Source organism: Hyalella azteca, unplaced genomic scaffold, assembly GCF_000764305.2.
Source record: "Hyalella azteca isolate HAZT.00-mixed unplaced genomic scaffold, Hazt_2.0.2 contig6587, whole genome shotgun sequence".
Taxonomy (NCBI): Eukaryota; Metazoa; Arthropoda; class Malacostraca; order Amphipoda; family Hyalellidae; genus Hyalella; species Hyalella azteca.
In genome coordinates this window covers 231652-243069 of record NW_025936745.1, presented here as the reverse complement: position 1 = coordinate 243069, position 11418 = coordinate 231652, and the positions used below count along the sequence as shown (strand labels likewise).

General features: G+C 36.0%; 1 protein-coding gene across 3 annotated transcripts; it reads left to right on the top strand.

The window, feature by feature from the left end:
• Positions 1-3022: 3022 nt before the first annotated feature.
• LOC108677191 lies at positions 3023-11369 on the top strand. 3 transcript variants are annotated; one of them, XM_018165368.2, is made up of 3 exons: positions 3023-3149; positions 6362-6473; positions 6746-11369. In XM_018165368.2, the coding sequence occupies exons 1-3, from the start codon at positions 3117-3119 to the stop codon at positions 7687-7689; spliced, it is 1089 nt and encodes a 362-aa protein (XP_018020857.1). In that variant the 5' UTR covers positions 3023-3116; the 3' UTR covers positions 7690-11369. The 3 variants fall into 3 exon arrangements, with proteins under 3 accessions (XP_018020857.1, XP_047736878.1, XP_047736879.1); XM_047880922.1 differs by lacking the exon at positions 3023-3149 and adding an exon at positions 3166-3341; XM_047880923.1 differs by lacking the exon at positions 3023-3149 and adding an exon at positions 3325-3337.
• Positions 11370-11418: the final 49 nt, after the last annotated feature.

The following is an 11418-nucleotide window of genomic DNA, read 5'->3' as shown; positions in this document are numbered from 1 at the left end:
TATAGATGCAGAAGAGATGAAGCTGGTGTTGATCTCTGTCGTGCATCCGAACCTAGGGTTCGGAAACGCTGTGTGGTCACCGAAATTTGAAAAGGACAAAAATTTAGTCGATAGTGTTGAAAGACGTGCGACAAGGTTAATTCCAGGCTTAAATGGCAAGGTTTGTGAAGAAAGATTGAAGATTATGAAGCTTCCAATTCTCTGTTATCGTCGCCTGCGTGGCGACCTCACTGAAGTATACAAGTATACTCATGGCTTAAACATAACATAACATAGTGATGTCGGCGCTGAAGCGTAGGCCTGATGTGGCCTGTCGCCGATTCTTTTCCTTTTATAATAATAACAGCGGTTTCATCGTTTAGTAGGCCGTAGGCCTGTCGCCGATTCTTAACATCGCACTACATTCACAGCATTTTGCGGTCTCGAACTCGCAACGCACTGCTACAATTATTCTGCTGTGCTTAACCGCCCGGCTAGCTCCTTGCCGATTCTGACCAGAAACTGGCGCACAGAGCTGGGATCGAACCCGCGCCTCTCTGCTCCAATCTTGGTACTCTGAACTTTAACCACTAGGCCACCCTGCCTTGTACAAGTTCCCTGAAGGATTACTAGAATTTGAAACAAGAGCTAACACCAGGGGGACGGCTAAAACTTGAAAAACTGGGATGCAACTCTTCTATGCGACAACATTTCTTCTCGCTTCGAGTCACCGACATGTGGAACAGCTTCTCTGTGCTGAAGCTCCGAGTATGAGCACGTTCAAGAAGAGACTAGAGTCAGTGAGTCACCATAGACAGAGCTGCGCAGGAGCATGTGTGGTCTTGAAATGCCTATAGTACCCAACAGTACAACTGAAAGTCAACAAACGCATTCAAACCACTGTTCGTTGAAAATATTTGATCACAAGGCCAGTCTTTTAGATATGCGAACCGGTCAAGTAAAGTGCAATAATCGGTGACAGGCCCATTCTTCAACGCCGAAGATACTACATATACATGTATATGGGGACTTTTTTGGAATTAAACTGTTAGGGAAAAAATTCAAGTGTGCAAATTTACAAATTCAAATCTGTGCAAATCATAATTAAATTATCTGAGACTATATATTACTGCGAATAGTCACATTTGTTAGAAGCATTGAATAGAAGAACTGTCACGGAGAAAAACAATTTTTCCCTAACTAAATAAAGGGAAACTGCTCAAATTCCATTCAGTTGCGTGCATTGAAGGCTGTGAAATGAAGAACTTGCATTCAAACATCTTTTTTTTCGAAAAACCCGTTTTGTGATTCAATTGCAATATCAGGTGATTAGTTCAATTTATCTTTATTATTTTTATAAACAGATTTCGGTGTAATTGATTTCTCTATGAAGATCGCTCGCTCTTTGGCATGACGAAAAGTGTCGATCCCGATGAATTAACATCGTCTGTGTTTTTTCAAAGTTCGTCTTAAAGTTTGCATTGCTAAATAAACTATCGAGAAATATGACTATATATAGTCATACTCTATTTTTGCTTTCTCTATTCATCCTTCCCGACAAGTATTTAAATGAATCGACGAAAGAAGTAGAGAGCGTCTGTGATTATTCGGGATTGAGAGACAGTACTTCACATTCCTTCCAGGATAATACAAAAGCAGAGAAAATTCATTCTGATTAAAATAAAATCTCTTGACATTTTATTTGTTTCCATGATGTTTTTACTTCCTTACAAATCCGTGTGAATTCAGGAGCTATCGCAACCGTGTAGTAAACCAATAAAGCTAAGGGTTAAAAAGCTAACCAAAAGCTAAAAAATAAAAGCCAAATAAAGCTAATAAGCAAAAATGGCATCGGTAGCCAAGGAATATCTGCACTATGCAAATTTTAACAGTTGCTTCATGAAAAATCTACTAAATATTACTGCTCTTTTGTTTAAATCCACATAAACAAGGAAACACGGCTAAAGTTCAACTTGGAATACACACAACCCCTACGGTATATATGTGCGAATAAAAAATTGAACTATGATATTTGATGTGCATTAACATGCAGCCTGTAGAGAACGCACTGAATGATTGGCACACGCATGCTGATTATGCGAGTTGCGGGTGATTTCGAACGTTGTTGAAAGCGCAAAATTATCGTTTATAGACAAATTAAAGCGTTCGACAGACAGAAAGGAATAGGCATTTAAATGTATATTAAATAAAATTATTCCAGGGACTGAATAACTAATGGTTCGCTACAAAATTCAAGTTAAACCCCAGAAAACCTTCCATGAAATTAAAGAAAATTATCTCTCTATGGAACTGTTTTCTTATGTATTAGAGATATTTTATACGTATAATATAAATTTTATCTATAAAAACTTGCTGGAAAGTCATTGCCACTCATGTTCTTAGTTCAGTTCGGATCTAGTATGTCTCTTCGAATCATCTACTGAAAGGATTTATTATCAGTATAAAATAATTCATCACCGTTTTGTCACAAACTTAGCGTAGGTGTGATTATGAAAATTGTATTGTTACTTCAATTACTGTGCTTAGAAGCATAACAACGCCTCAGAATTCGAATTTCCCGCGGAGAGTTCGGTTTCGATTTAAAACTTGAAAACTCCACACAAAGGAGTTTAATTGGTTTTCATTCAAAATTCACACATTTTTTAGTTAATTTATCTTTATTTAGTTTTTACTGTCGAAACTTACAACAGATATATTCAACTTCGACTGGCAATGTTTACCTAAGAATTGGGGAAGGTCTCAGCGTAGATGGTGGTGTTGCAAATCGCTCGTCGTATTTCTGCTCAATTGTCTGCCTCTCGTTAAAATTAAAAAGATTTGTGCTCTTTGAGGTGAGTGTAGCTTTATCATTTTTCCAACTACATATATTTTCAGACACGTATCTAAATCGGTTTTATTTCATTTTGGTTCATACCAAAGGAAGAAAATTTGTTAGCGATCGTTGTGGCTGAACAGTGAACGTCCTTCAGTTTTTAGACAGAACTGAGAAAGAAGCTTCAGCTCTGACTGCATGAAGTTGTGCAGCACTTGTCCCGACTCCCATAAATAAGCCATAAGTATTTAATTTAAAGCTCAGTTGTCTAAAAATTTCATTGTTACTTAATAGATATGTTCAAATGAACCCTCTTTACATTTCTTCTGAGCGAAAAGTAAGAGTATTAAATATTTGTTGCGTTAACGAACGTTGCTCTTTTAGTCTTCATCTACCATTCATAATATTATTATACCAGGAACCAGGTTACCAGAATTAAAACTTGAAGTAGCCTAAAACTGGCTAAGTTTGCTAAAGTTTGTGCTTGTTAGCCTTGTAGAAGTTGTAGTACCTACCTAAGTTCAAGTAGGTAAGTTGTATCATTGTTTAAAATGGGTCAAATTTATGCAAATTGTTAAATTGTAATTTGTTTTTGTGATTTATGTTTCATGATAATAAAATGCTCAATCATAAGGAAGGCCTAAATCAATTTAGCATCTGTAAAATTAAGAATACTCTTTTCTAAAATTACTATATGCTGTATAGGGAGAAGAGATAATACCTAGCCTAGGTATGTGATATTTTTCGAAGAGTTGTGACTCGTGAACATGGAATGGGAAGGTTAGCTCTTGTTAATTTGTTATTAGTATTTCTATCACATATTTTCAGAATTAAGATTTTTTTTAATACATTTACCATTTTTGGGTGAGATTTTTTAGAATTAATGCCACAAGAGTGTCTAAAAAATGTCAATACTAAGTTCTTTGACTTCAAGTTCAAGAATATTATTGACATGTTAATCTTATCCTCAACACACATTCATATCTGTTGAGTCCAGACCCCTGCTACATTCTAGTTTATTTGCAATGTGATTTAAAAAATTTATACTCAATGACGAAAATGCTTCCCCAAGTCTTCTCCATTATTCTTGAAAATCTTCCACTAGGGCTTTGTTTGACATAGTAAGCTTAGAGTATCAATTTAAATTTACTTAATTTCTTAAGGTGATCAATGAAAGACATTTTGTATTTAATCTGATATGATCAATGCACTGATCAATATTTCCGTCTGTAGTGAAGTTCTCATGTTCAGGCTATAGTTGAATACCTAATAAATAGTGTTTCATATTTAATGATTTATTCTGGACCACTTTGGTTATGCAAAGCATATTTACAAATTTGAGTCTTTGTATTGTTTATGGCACTAGTTTGAGACTTTGAGGCACTAGTTTATTTATAATTTCCTGATCTATTTCTTGACAGTCATGGAATATATCTATCTTTTAAGCCATAACTAGAGCTTTCCTGCTATTCTTGGAACTACCCAATTTCTGCTAGATGAATCAACTCTATCTAATTGTCAAGAAAAGTGAACAAGTCCCTATGTGTTGCCAAAGATCTTCAGAGATTTGCTCACTCTTTGCTTTCTGGAATCGGAACAGCTGTAGAGAGTATGACAATGACAGTTCCATAATGCTGTCACATTAACTGCAGTCATCTGCAGGATCATGATGATGCTGCAGTGTCATCTGCCATCATTCACTTCTTGTCTCAATTCTGCTTCCATTATCCCTTCCCTAACCAGGCTAATAATTTACTACACTCAACAATACACTCAGAAGGTTTTAGAAAGAGGATAATGCTATACTATTGCCCACCAGTGGTTTGTTAAATGTAATTCCAGAAGAGTTAAACAAAAATGTTAATTATTGACTGACATCTAATCTTGGAATTTCAAAATTGTTTTCATTATTATCATGTGGTACCTATATAAAAATTTAGTAAATGTCAACTTTCATAAAATCATTCAGGTTTTTACCATTGACTAGTGTAGTTGCTTGTGTACCATATGGAGGCTCCCAAACTGGTAGATGTATGTATACCATATACCACTAGAGCCTTCAGGTTCTTGTGAGAAAGATGTTGATGTCATGATTGATTAAGTGCTATATGAAAAGTAATCAAATATTTTTAATTTCTAAGAACAATCTTATCTAAAATTAAAGATAATCTGTAAATGATGAACATGTGAAACATAACACCAACCTTGTCCTAGCTGTACACTCCTAAATTCAAATAGTGAAATTTACTTTCTGCATTATAACAGAAGAATTTATTCCCTCTTGTCCTTGTGTAATTTCTGTTGTACTGTTATTTTTTAAAAAATGTTTGCCAATAATTTTTGTATTTCGTCACTTGATCTGAACTTCTATCAAATATGTGATTTTACAATATTATTTAAGGTATCTCTCAATATAACATTGAGTAAAGTCAAGTGAATTGTAGGAATTTAGGTTCATGTAACATCACTATAGCCCCCACAGTGCTCCAGGAGTGCAAGGGAAGGTGCTGGTCAAGGGATCTTGGTAGCAAGAATACAAGGCACATTCAAGACAGTAGAGAAAACTCATATAATGCTAGCAAAGTAATCATGGTTTCCCTTTGTTTACATAGATAGATAAACTTTGGAAAATAGTAAAGGAAATGAGTGAAGCTCACTGAAATTTTTGTGTCACTAGTCTTATCAGATCAAGTAAGGAGTAAGGAATTAAAATAAAGAACATTGATTAGCATATCTGTTCAAAGATTTGAGAAACATCCTATGAGCGCAGCCACCATACTTGAAGCCAGATTGTAATATTCTTGAAATCTTACTGAAAACTGTGGGAGAAAACATGATTTTAAGATAGTCATGATATTGTATTGATCATGACTAAGTTTATCTAATAGCTGTATATAAATAATTTGGTAGATTTATAACCATCACTCCTGCACCATATATAATATTTGAATGATACTTTGATGATTACTGGCATCAAATTATTGACATTTTAATTGGCGTTCTGGTTACTTAATGATAAGAAAGTAGAAATGTTAATCAAATGATCCTGGTGTGCAGAGTCAGGAGGATGTGCTGAAGATTTCATCATTGTTTGCCTGACACATTTTTTAGCGCATTTTCTCATTTATGAAAAAAAATGCACTATTGTGCTCGCCCTGTCCGTCTGTCCATCCATCCGTGACTTCATGTTTTTGTGGACGAGAAAATGCACTCTCTGTCACTCACTGCCACGAGTACTGATTTATATTTCATCTAGCATGCTGTAGTTGGTTGGCTACATGACCTGTGATTGGTCTTCAAGATTGCATTATAGAAATGTAGTGTATTGTAATCATCTGTAACCATGAATGCATGTTTAATTTTCTCAATTCAAGTATTACTGGTATTCTAATTAATTTGAGATGATTTTTCTTATATTTTGTTCAGCCTTGTATCTTGTTGCGATTTATTTCATGCTTGTCAAAAAGAAGCTGAATTAAGTGGATTGGCTGAGTCAACTATGCTTCTTGAAAATAATTTCTAATTTTGTTTTGGTTTTTTGCTTTACAGGTTGTAAAAAATGGATGCTGCAGCACAAATATGAGCACCAATTCAGCCAGAGGAGGAGACTCTATTGAAGATTATACTTCAGACACCTTGAATTATGCCCTCGATGCACTTGGTAAGTTATTAGTTCTCAAAATTTTAAGGTAGGGTTCAGAGAAATTCAAGTTGTGGCTGTTACTTTTGTAAATGATTTTATTCTAGCTTTCAATTATTCTAACCAATACCGTATATATATACTTTATCTGTGTGTTTGCAATGCAATGCTGAGTCAATTAGTCAGATGCATTCATGCAAGTAATATTCCTATGAAATAATTTAATGTTTTTGTTATTGAAATGGTTGTGGGAGATTTTTCTTATGCATCTCTAATAAAGTGTTGTGTTGCAGGCTTGTTGAGCCGTGTTACTGACAGCCGACATCAATACTTGCAAGAAAGAGAACAAATATTTGGCCGCCTTGAGGCTCTAAGTCTGAGTGACCGCGGACTGGGGGCCAGCACTGCTGCTTCGGCCTCTGCAGCAACTGTTATGCCACACACACCAACAAAGTCACTGGAAGGCCACAATACAGAGAGTGCTTCTTTTGATTCTCTGCAGGGCTGTTCTGAAAACTTACCTACTCATTCCATCATGGAGAGGCACAATTCGTTTTTTCCTAGGTTATCTAACAAGTTTTTGTTGAGTTCCACTATGACTGCAGATACAAATGATTCCAAAAATTGCAGCCCTGTCGAAAAAGAGAATTCAATATTTTCAGGCCTCAAAACCTTGACAATTAATTCGGATTTCTTCTCAAGTTTTAGCAGTTACAGCTTGCCAGGCCACTTGGCTAATTCTCAGAAGACTCGTCATTCAATTGCCTCTTGTGGTTCTCTTGAAAAGGGAAAACCATGGCAGAAAGATCACATACGCAGTTTTTTAAGGAGAAAAAGATTCAGATCTCACCCTTACACTTTAGAAGGGAGTGAAAAGTGCTCAGCCTTGTTTGAAATGTGCGTCCATAGTTCAGAGAGAACGAGCAACTTGACAGGCTGCTACAGACTTCGTACTGCCAGCCTCAGCAGCGGAGTAAGTGGCAAGAACAAGAAACAAACGCTTGTGTCCCTGACAGGCGACGCAATTTCTGGGTCTGACGCAGTGGCAACTGGAAGGCCGTGCTACGCCGTGCCAGGAATGGTTGCCCGGTCGCGCAGCATGGAAGACCTTTCTGCCGCTGCTGCTGCCGACTTACACAGCACTACTGCTGATCTGCACGCCGATGTGCTGCGCACCAGAGAAGTTGAGAACGTTTCTCGGGCCATACAACAAATGTGTGTCCAAGACACTGGATGAGGAACCAGCTTTCTTAGTAATCCTTTGATGTAAATTTCTGTTTACTGTTATTTTTGAAGAAAAAAAAGTTTACCAATGATTTTGAATTTCGTCACTTGATATGAAATTCTATCACACATGCGATGTTAAATTTTTTTAGTTATATCTCAATTAGTATGCACCCAAGATTGTTCCGCTGAGAAATCCTCCTAATAGCCGAAGCAAAGTATAAAAATTGTAGAGATAACTGTTGGATGAGACTGCATCATCAAAAGCTCCACCTTTTGTGGAATCAGTAGACGTGGCTGTGTGTTTTGTGCTCGTAAGGTTAATCTTAAGAATTGCGGTTGCTCTAATGCCAGCATTATTTCGCCGGAAATCGGTGCATTAATTTTTTTTTGTATAAAGCGTGTCTATAAACGGTGGCATTATTATCATAGTGTGACTAACCTAAAATTAGGTTTGGAGCTAGTTGAGATTTGTCCCGGGACTTGATGACGTTCACCGGCATTCCATTTCACTTTTCCCTTCGTCTCACAGAACTTGCTGTTAGCGTCGTTTGCTCATAGCGTTTTTGTTCTTCAGATCGTTTTGATACATTTCTTGAGAAATGACTCCAAGTTACTCAAATATGATTTCGATTGTTTTAATGATAGCAACTGTGCACTTTTCTTCTTGTTGTGCCTAGAGAACTGTTGGATTTGTAATGAGGATGTCATACTCGACATTTTTGCTCCATTTACTTGTGTGCTTGTAACTACTGATGAGCCATATTTAGAAATGATACCTGATGTCACCAAGCATAAATAACCTGTCATTTTATTTGTACTAATCTCAGGGGGCATGCGACTTTTTGTTGTTTATTGTGCTAATTGCTTTCAGTTGAGCGGAATAACATCTTGTGTAAATTATTGTTCGAGTATTTTGATGTTCACCATTTTGCAAATATTATTCTTTATTTTTATTCTGTTGTATTTTTTGAGTCGGCAATATGAAAATTATCCCAAATGATCGTATTTTAATTCTTCGTGTATATCTGAATCCAGATAGATTCTTTACCGTTTTCAATGAGATCTGGAGCTCATCTTCTGTTCGTCAACTGTGCGTCCTTTTTTAACTAAGGCCTGTGAATTATAACTCTCTTCCTTACCTGTGTACTTAGTGCGTTCAAGGACGATAATTTGCTTTACTTACGTATATAACAGATTGTCATTAATTCGATGGTTGTCAGCCTGTAAAATTCCAAGAATGATAGAAATTCTTCAACTTTGCTAATTGGTTTAACTATGATTAAATTAAAATCTTTTGTCTCTGCCTATTTTAAGTACTTCAAGTTTAATTGTCAATAGTTTGGTGCTGTGTGTGGCTCATACCGATTGTAATACAGATTTTTTGATGTTTACCAGATAAAGTTGTTCTCGCGTTCTAAATCGCCTAGTCTTTGATGTCAATACAATTCTTTTTCCAAAGTGTTTGGTAAACTTGAATATTTAACTCCTTAATTGCAATGGGATGAAGTTTGACTAGGTCGAAGTTAATAAGGAACGGAAACGGCTTCTCACGCTTTTTTTTCAGGCTTACTTGACTTATGAATCAATTACATTTCTTCATGAAAATGTGGGATTTTCCAATGTTTCTTAATTATTTGCAATGGAATAAATATAAACACTTTCACAAGATATACCTGCTGCAAACCTTTTGACTTCATTTGCAACCGTAAAGATTTGTTCATGGATCATGGTAATCCTTACATTAATCTCTTAATTTTCCGATCAGGACTAAAATTTTGGTAAATAACCTAATGTCATAATTTGTTGAAAATTCAACGATAGCAAAGATATTTTGGTCTTTTAAATGGAAACTTTAGATGCTGAACGACCTGAAGATCAAATTATTGTGTTGTCTGACTTTACTGTATGTATTTCCGTGCTCCCGATAATGCCACTAATGTAAGCTGGGGGTCGACATTTCACTCGTCGGCTTACTTTTCCTTTCCTACCTCCAATATTACAACGAACTTATCATTTGATAGACGCATAATGGATTCGTTCAAACCGTTTTAGATGCGGATGAAAAACTTGAAAAATAAGTATCTTACAAATTAGCACGTATCAGAATTAGTGTCTGCCGTCACTAATGCAATGTGTTCGTAACGTTAGCGCCGCAGAGTCGTGTTAACTAAATTTTTTATGCTGCCTTTTGTATTTTTTGGTATATTTGGCGTTATTTTATTGAATCAGCTTCTTTCAAATTTCCAGTATGTTTTGTAGTTGTGGGTTGCCTCGTCTTGATCAACATTCTCGTTCTTGATATGTCCAGAAGGCTTGATTTAATCAGACTAGAAGTTCGATACCCTGCTGATACCTCGGTAAAAAGTTGCCACGACGATCCGTTTAGTGCAGTAATTGATTGAATGAAAATTTTGTCCAATAATTTTCATCCTGATGAGATTTTAGTTGAGAGGTTTCCTTTCAAGCAAATATAAATTGGTAATCAAGCTACTAGAATAGAAGTAATATATTGTGAAGTAGCTTCCCCGTCGTAATTTACTGTCTTGTGATGCATGATGAAAACGGCTCTTTTAAATCATAATTTACAGTAGTACCGGTTAGAAAAAACTCGCTATATTATTTCGCTGAAACGCGATTCGGGCTTTTGAAGCACACGAATTCCGAAGTGCGTACGGACGTGAAAGGTGAACTTAGTACAAGTTGTTGCATAGTTTCATTACTAAATCTATCCAGATCACCCAATGTTAAATTTGTGTCTAATATTACATTTCGCGTCTTGTTATAAACTGTTATGCTTTTCAGAGAAATTTTAGTATGCCATTCATTACCACAGCATGATTAGGTGCACAAGTAATTTTGGAACTTCATTTTTCGTGAAAAAGAATCTTTCTTGCAAAAAAACATTTTTACAGGTCTCTTGTAACATTGACGAAAAATTTAGTGTTAGATTATCCTAGTTTCTTTGTACTAGATGCGTCAATGCGACTCGCTATCCGACCTGCGTATTCGAAAAAACCGGTACTCATAAATGCTGTGATCATATAAATTGAATCTCCGTCACCGTGAGATTAACTATTTATTCTTATGCTCTCTGAAAATTTTACTCGTCAGTTGAAGTGAATTTTTTCGTAAAACTTGTCACTGAATCGCTGATGCCACGTTTCGTGGTTAGCTGTAGTTAGTTCTCTACCGTCGAGTTTCCGGACATATTGAGAGGCCACTCACTATATTGCTCGGATGTCATATTATTCATTTGACTAGTAGCAGGCTCTTAATTGCTAAAAAATAATCAAACTGCTTATCACACAACTTGTTTACCAATTACCTTGTGTAAACCTTGTCTTGCTAATACATGTTTCTCTAGCAAAGATGTGAGCATGTAGGTATTATTTCGCTTCTCTATCTTAAGATTGACTTCAGTGTGTTAACATTAGAAGATACACTCGATATAGGAGCTGTAAATAACAAGTTTCGAGGTTATCCAATTATGAAGACGATGCAGAACCAAACTTTGCATCCTCTGATCTCGTGTAGCATTGTTGCTATTCTATAATTAATACGAAGCTGAATGTGCTATTGTAACCATAGCTTCAACGTTTGTATAGAGCGTTACGCCTTGTACATGCATCTTATTGTAAGACTTTACATACGCTTCGCATATAACTAGTTTCTCATAAATACGCGAGTTTCTTCGTCGTTTCCTTGAAATTCCACTAAAAAATTTCTCATAAATATTGGG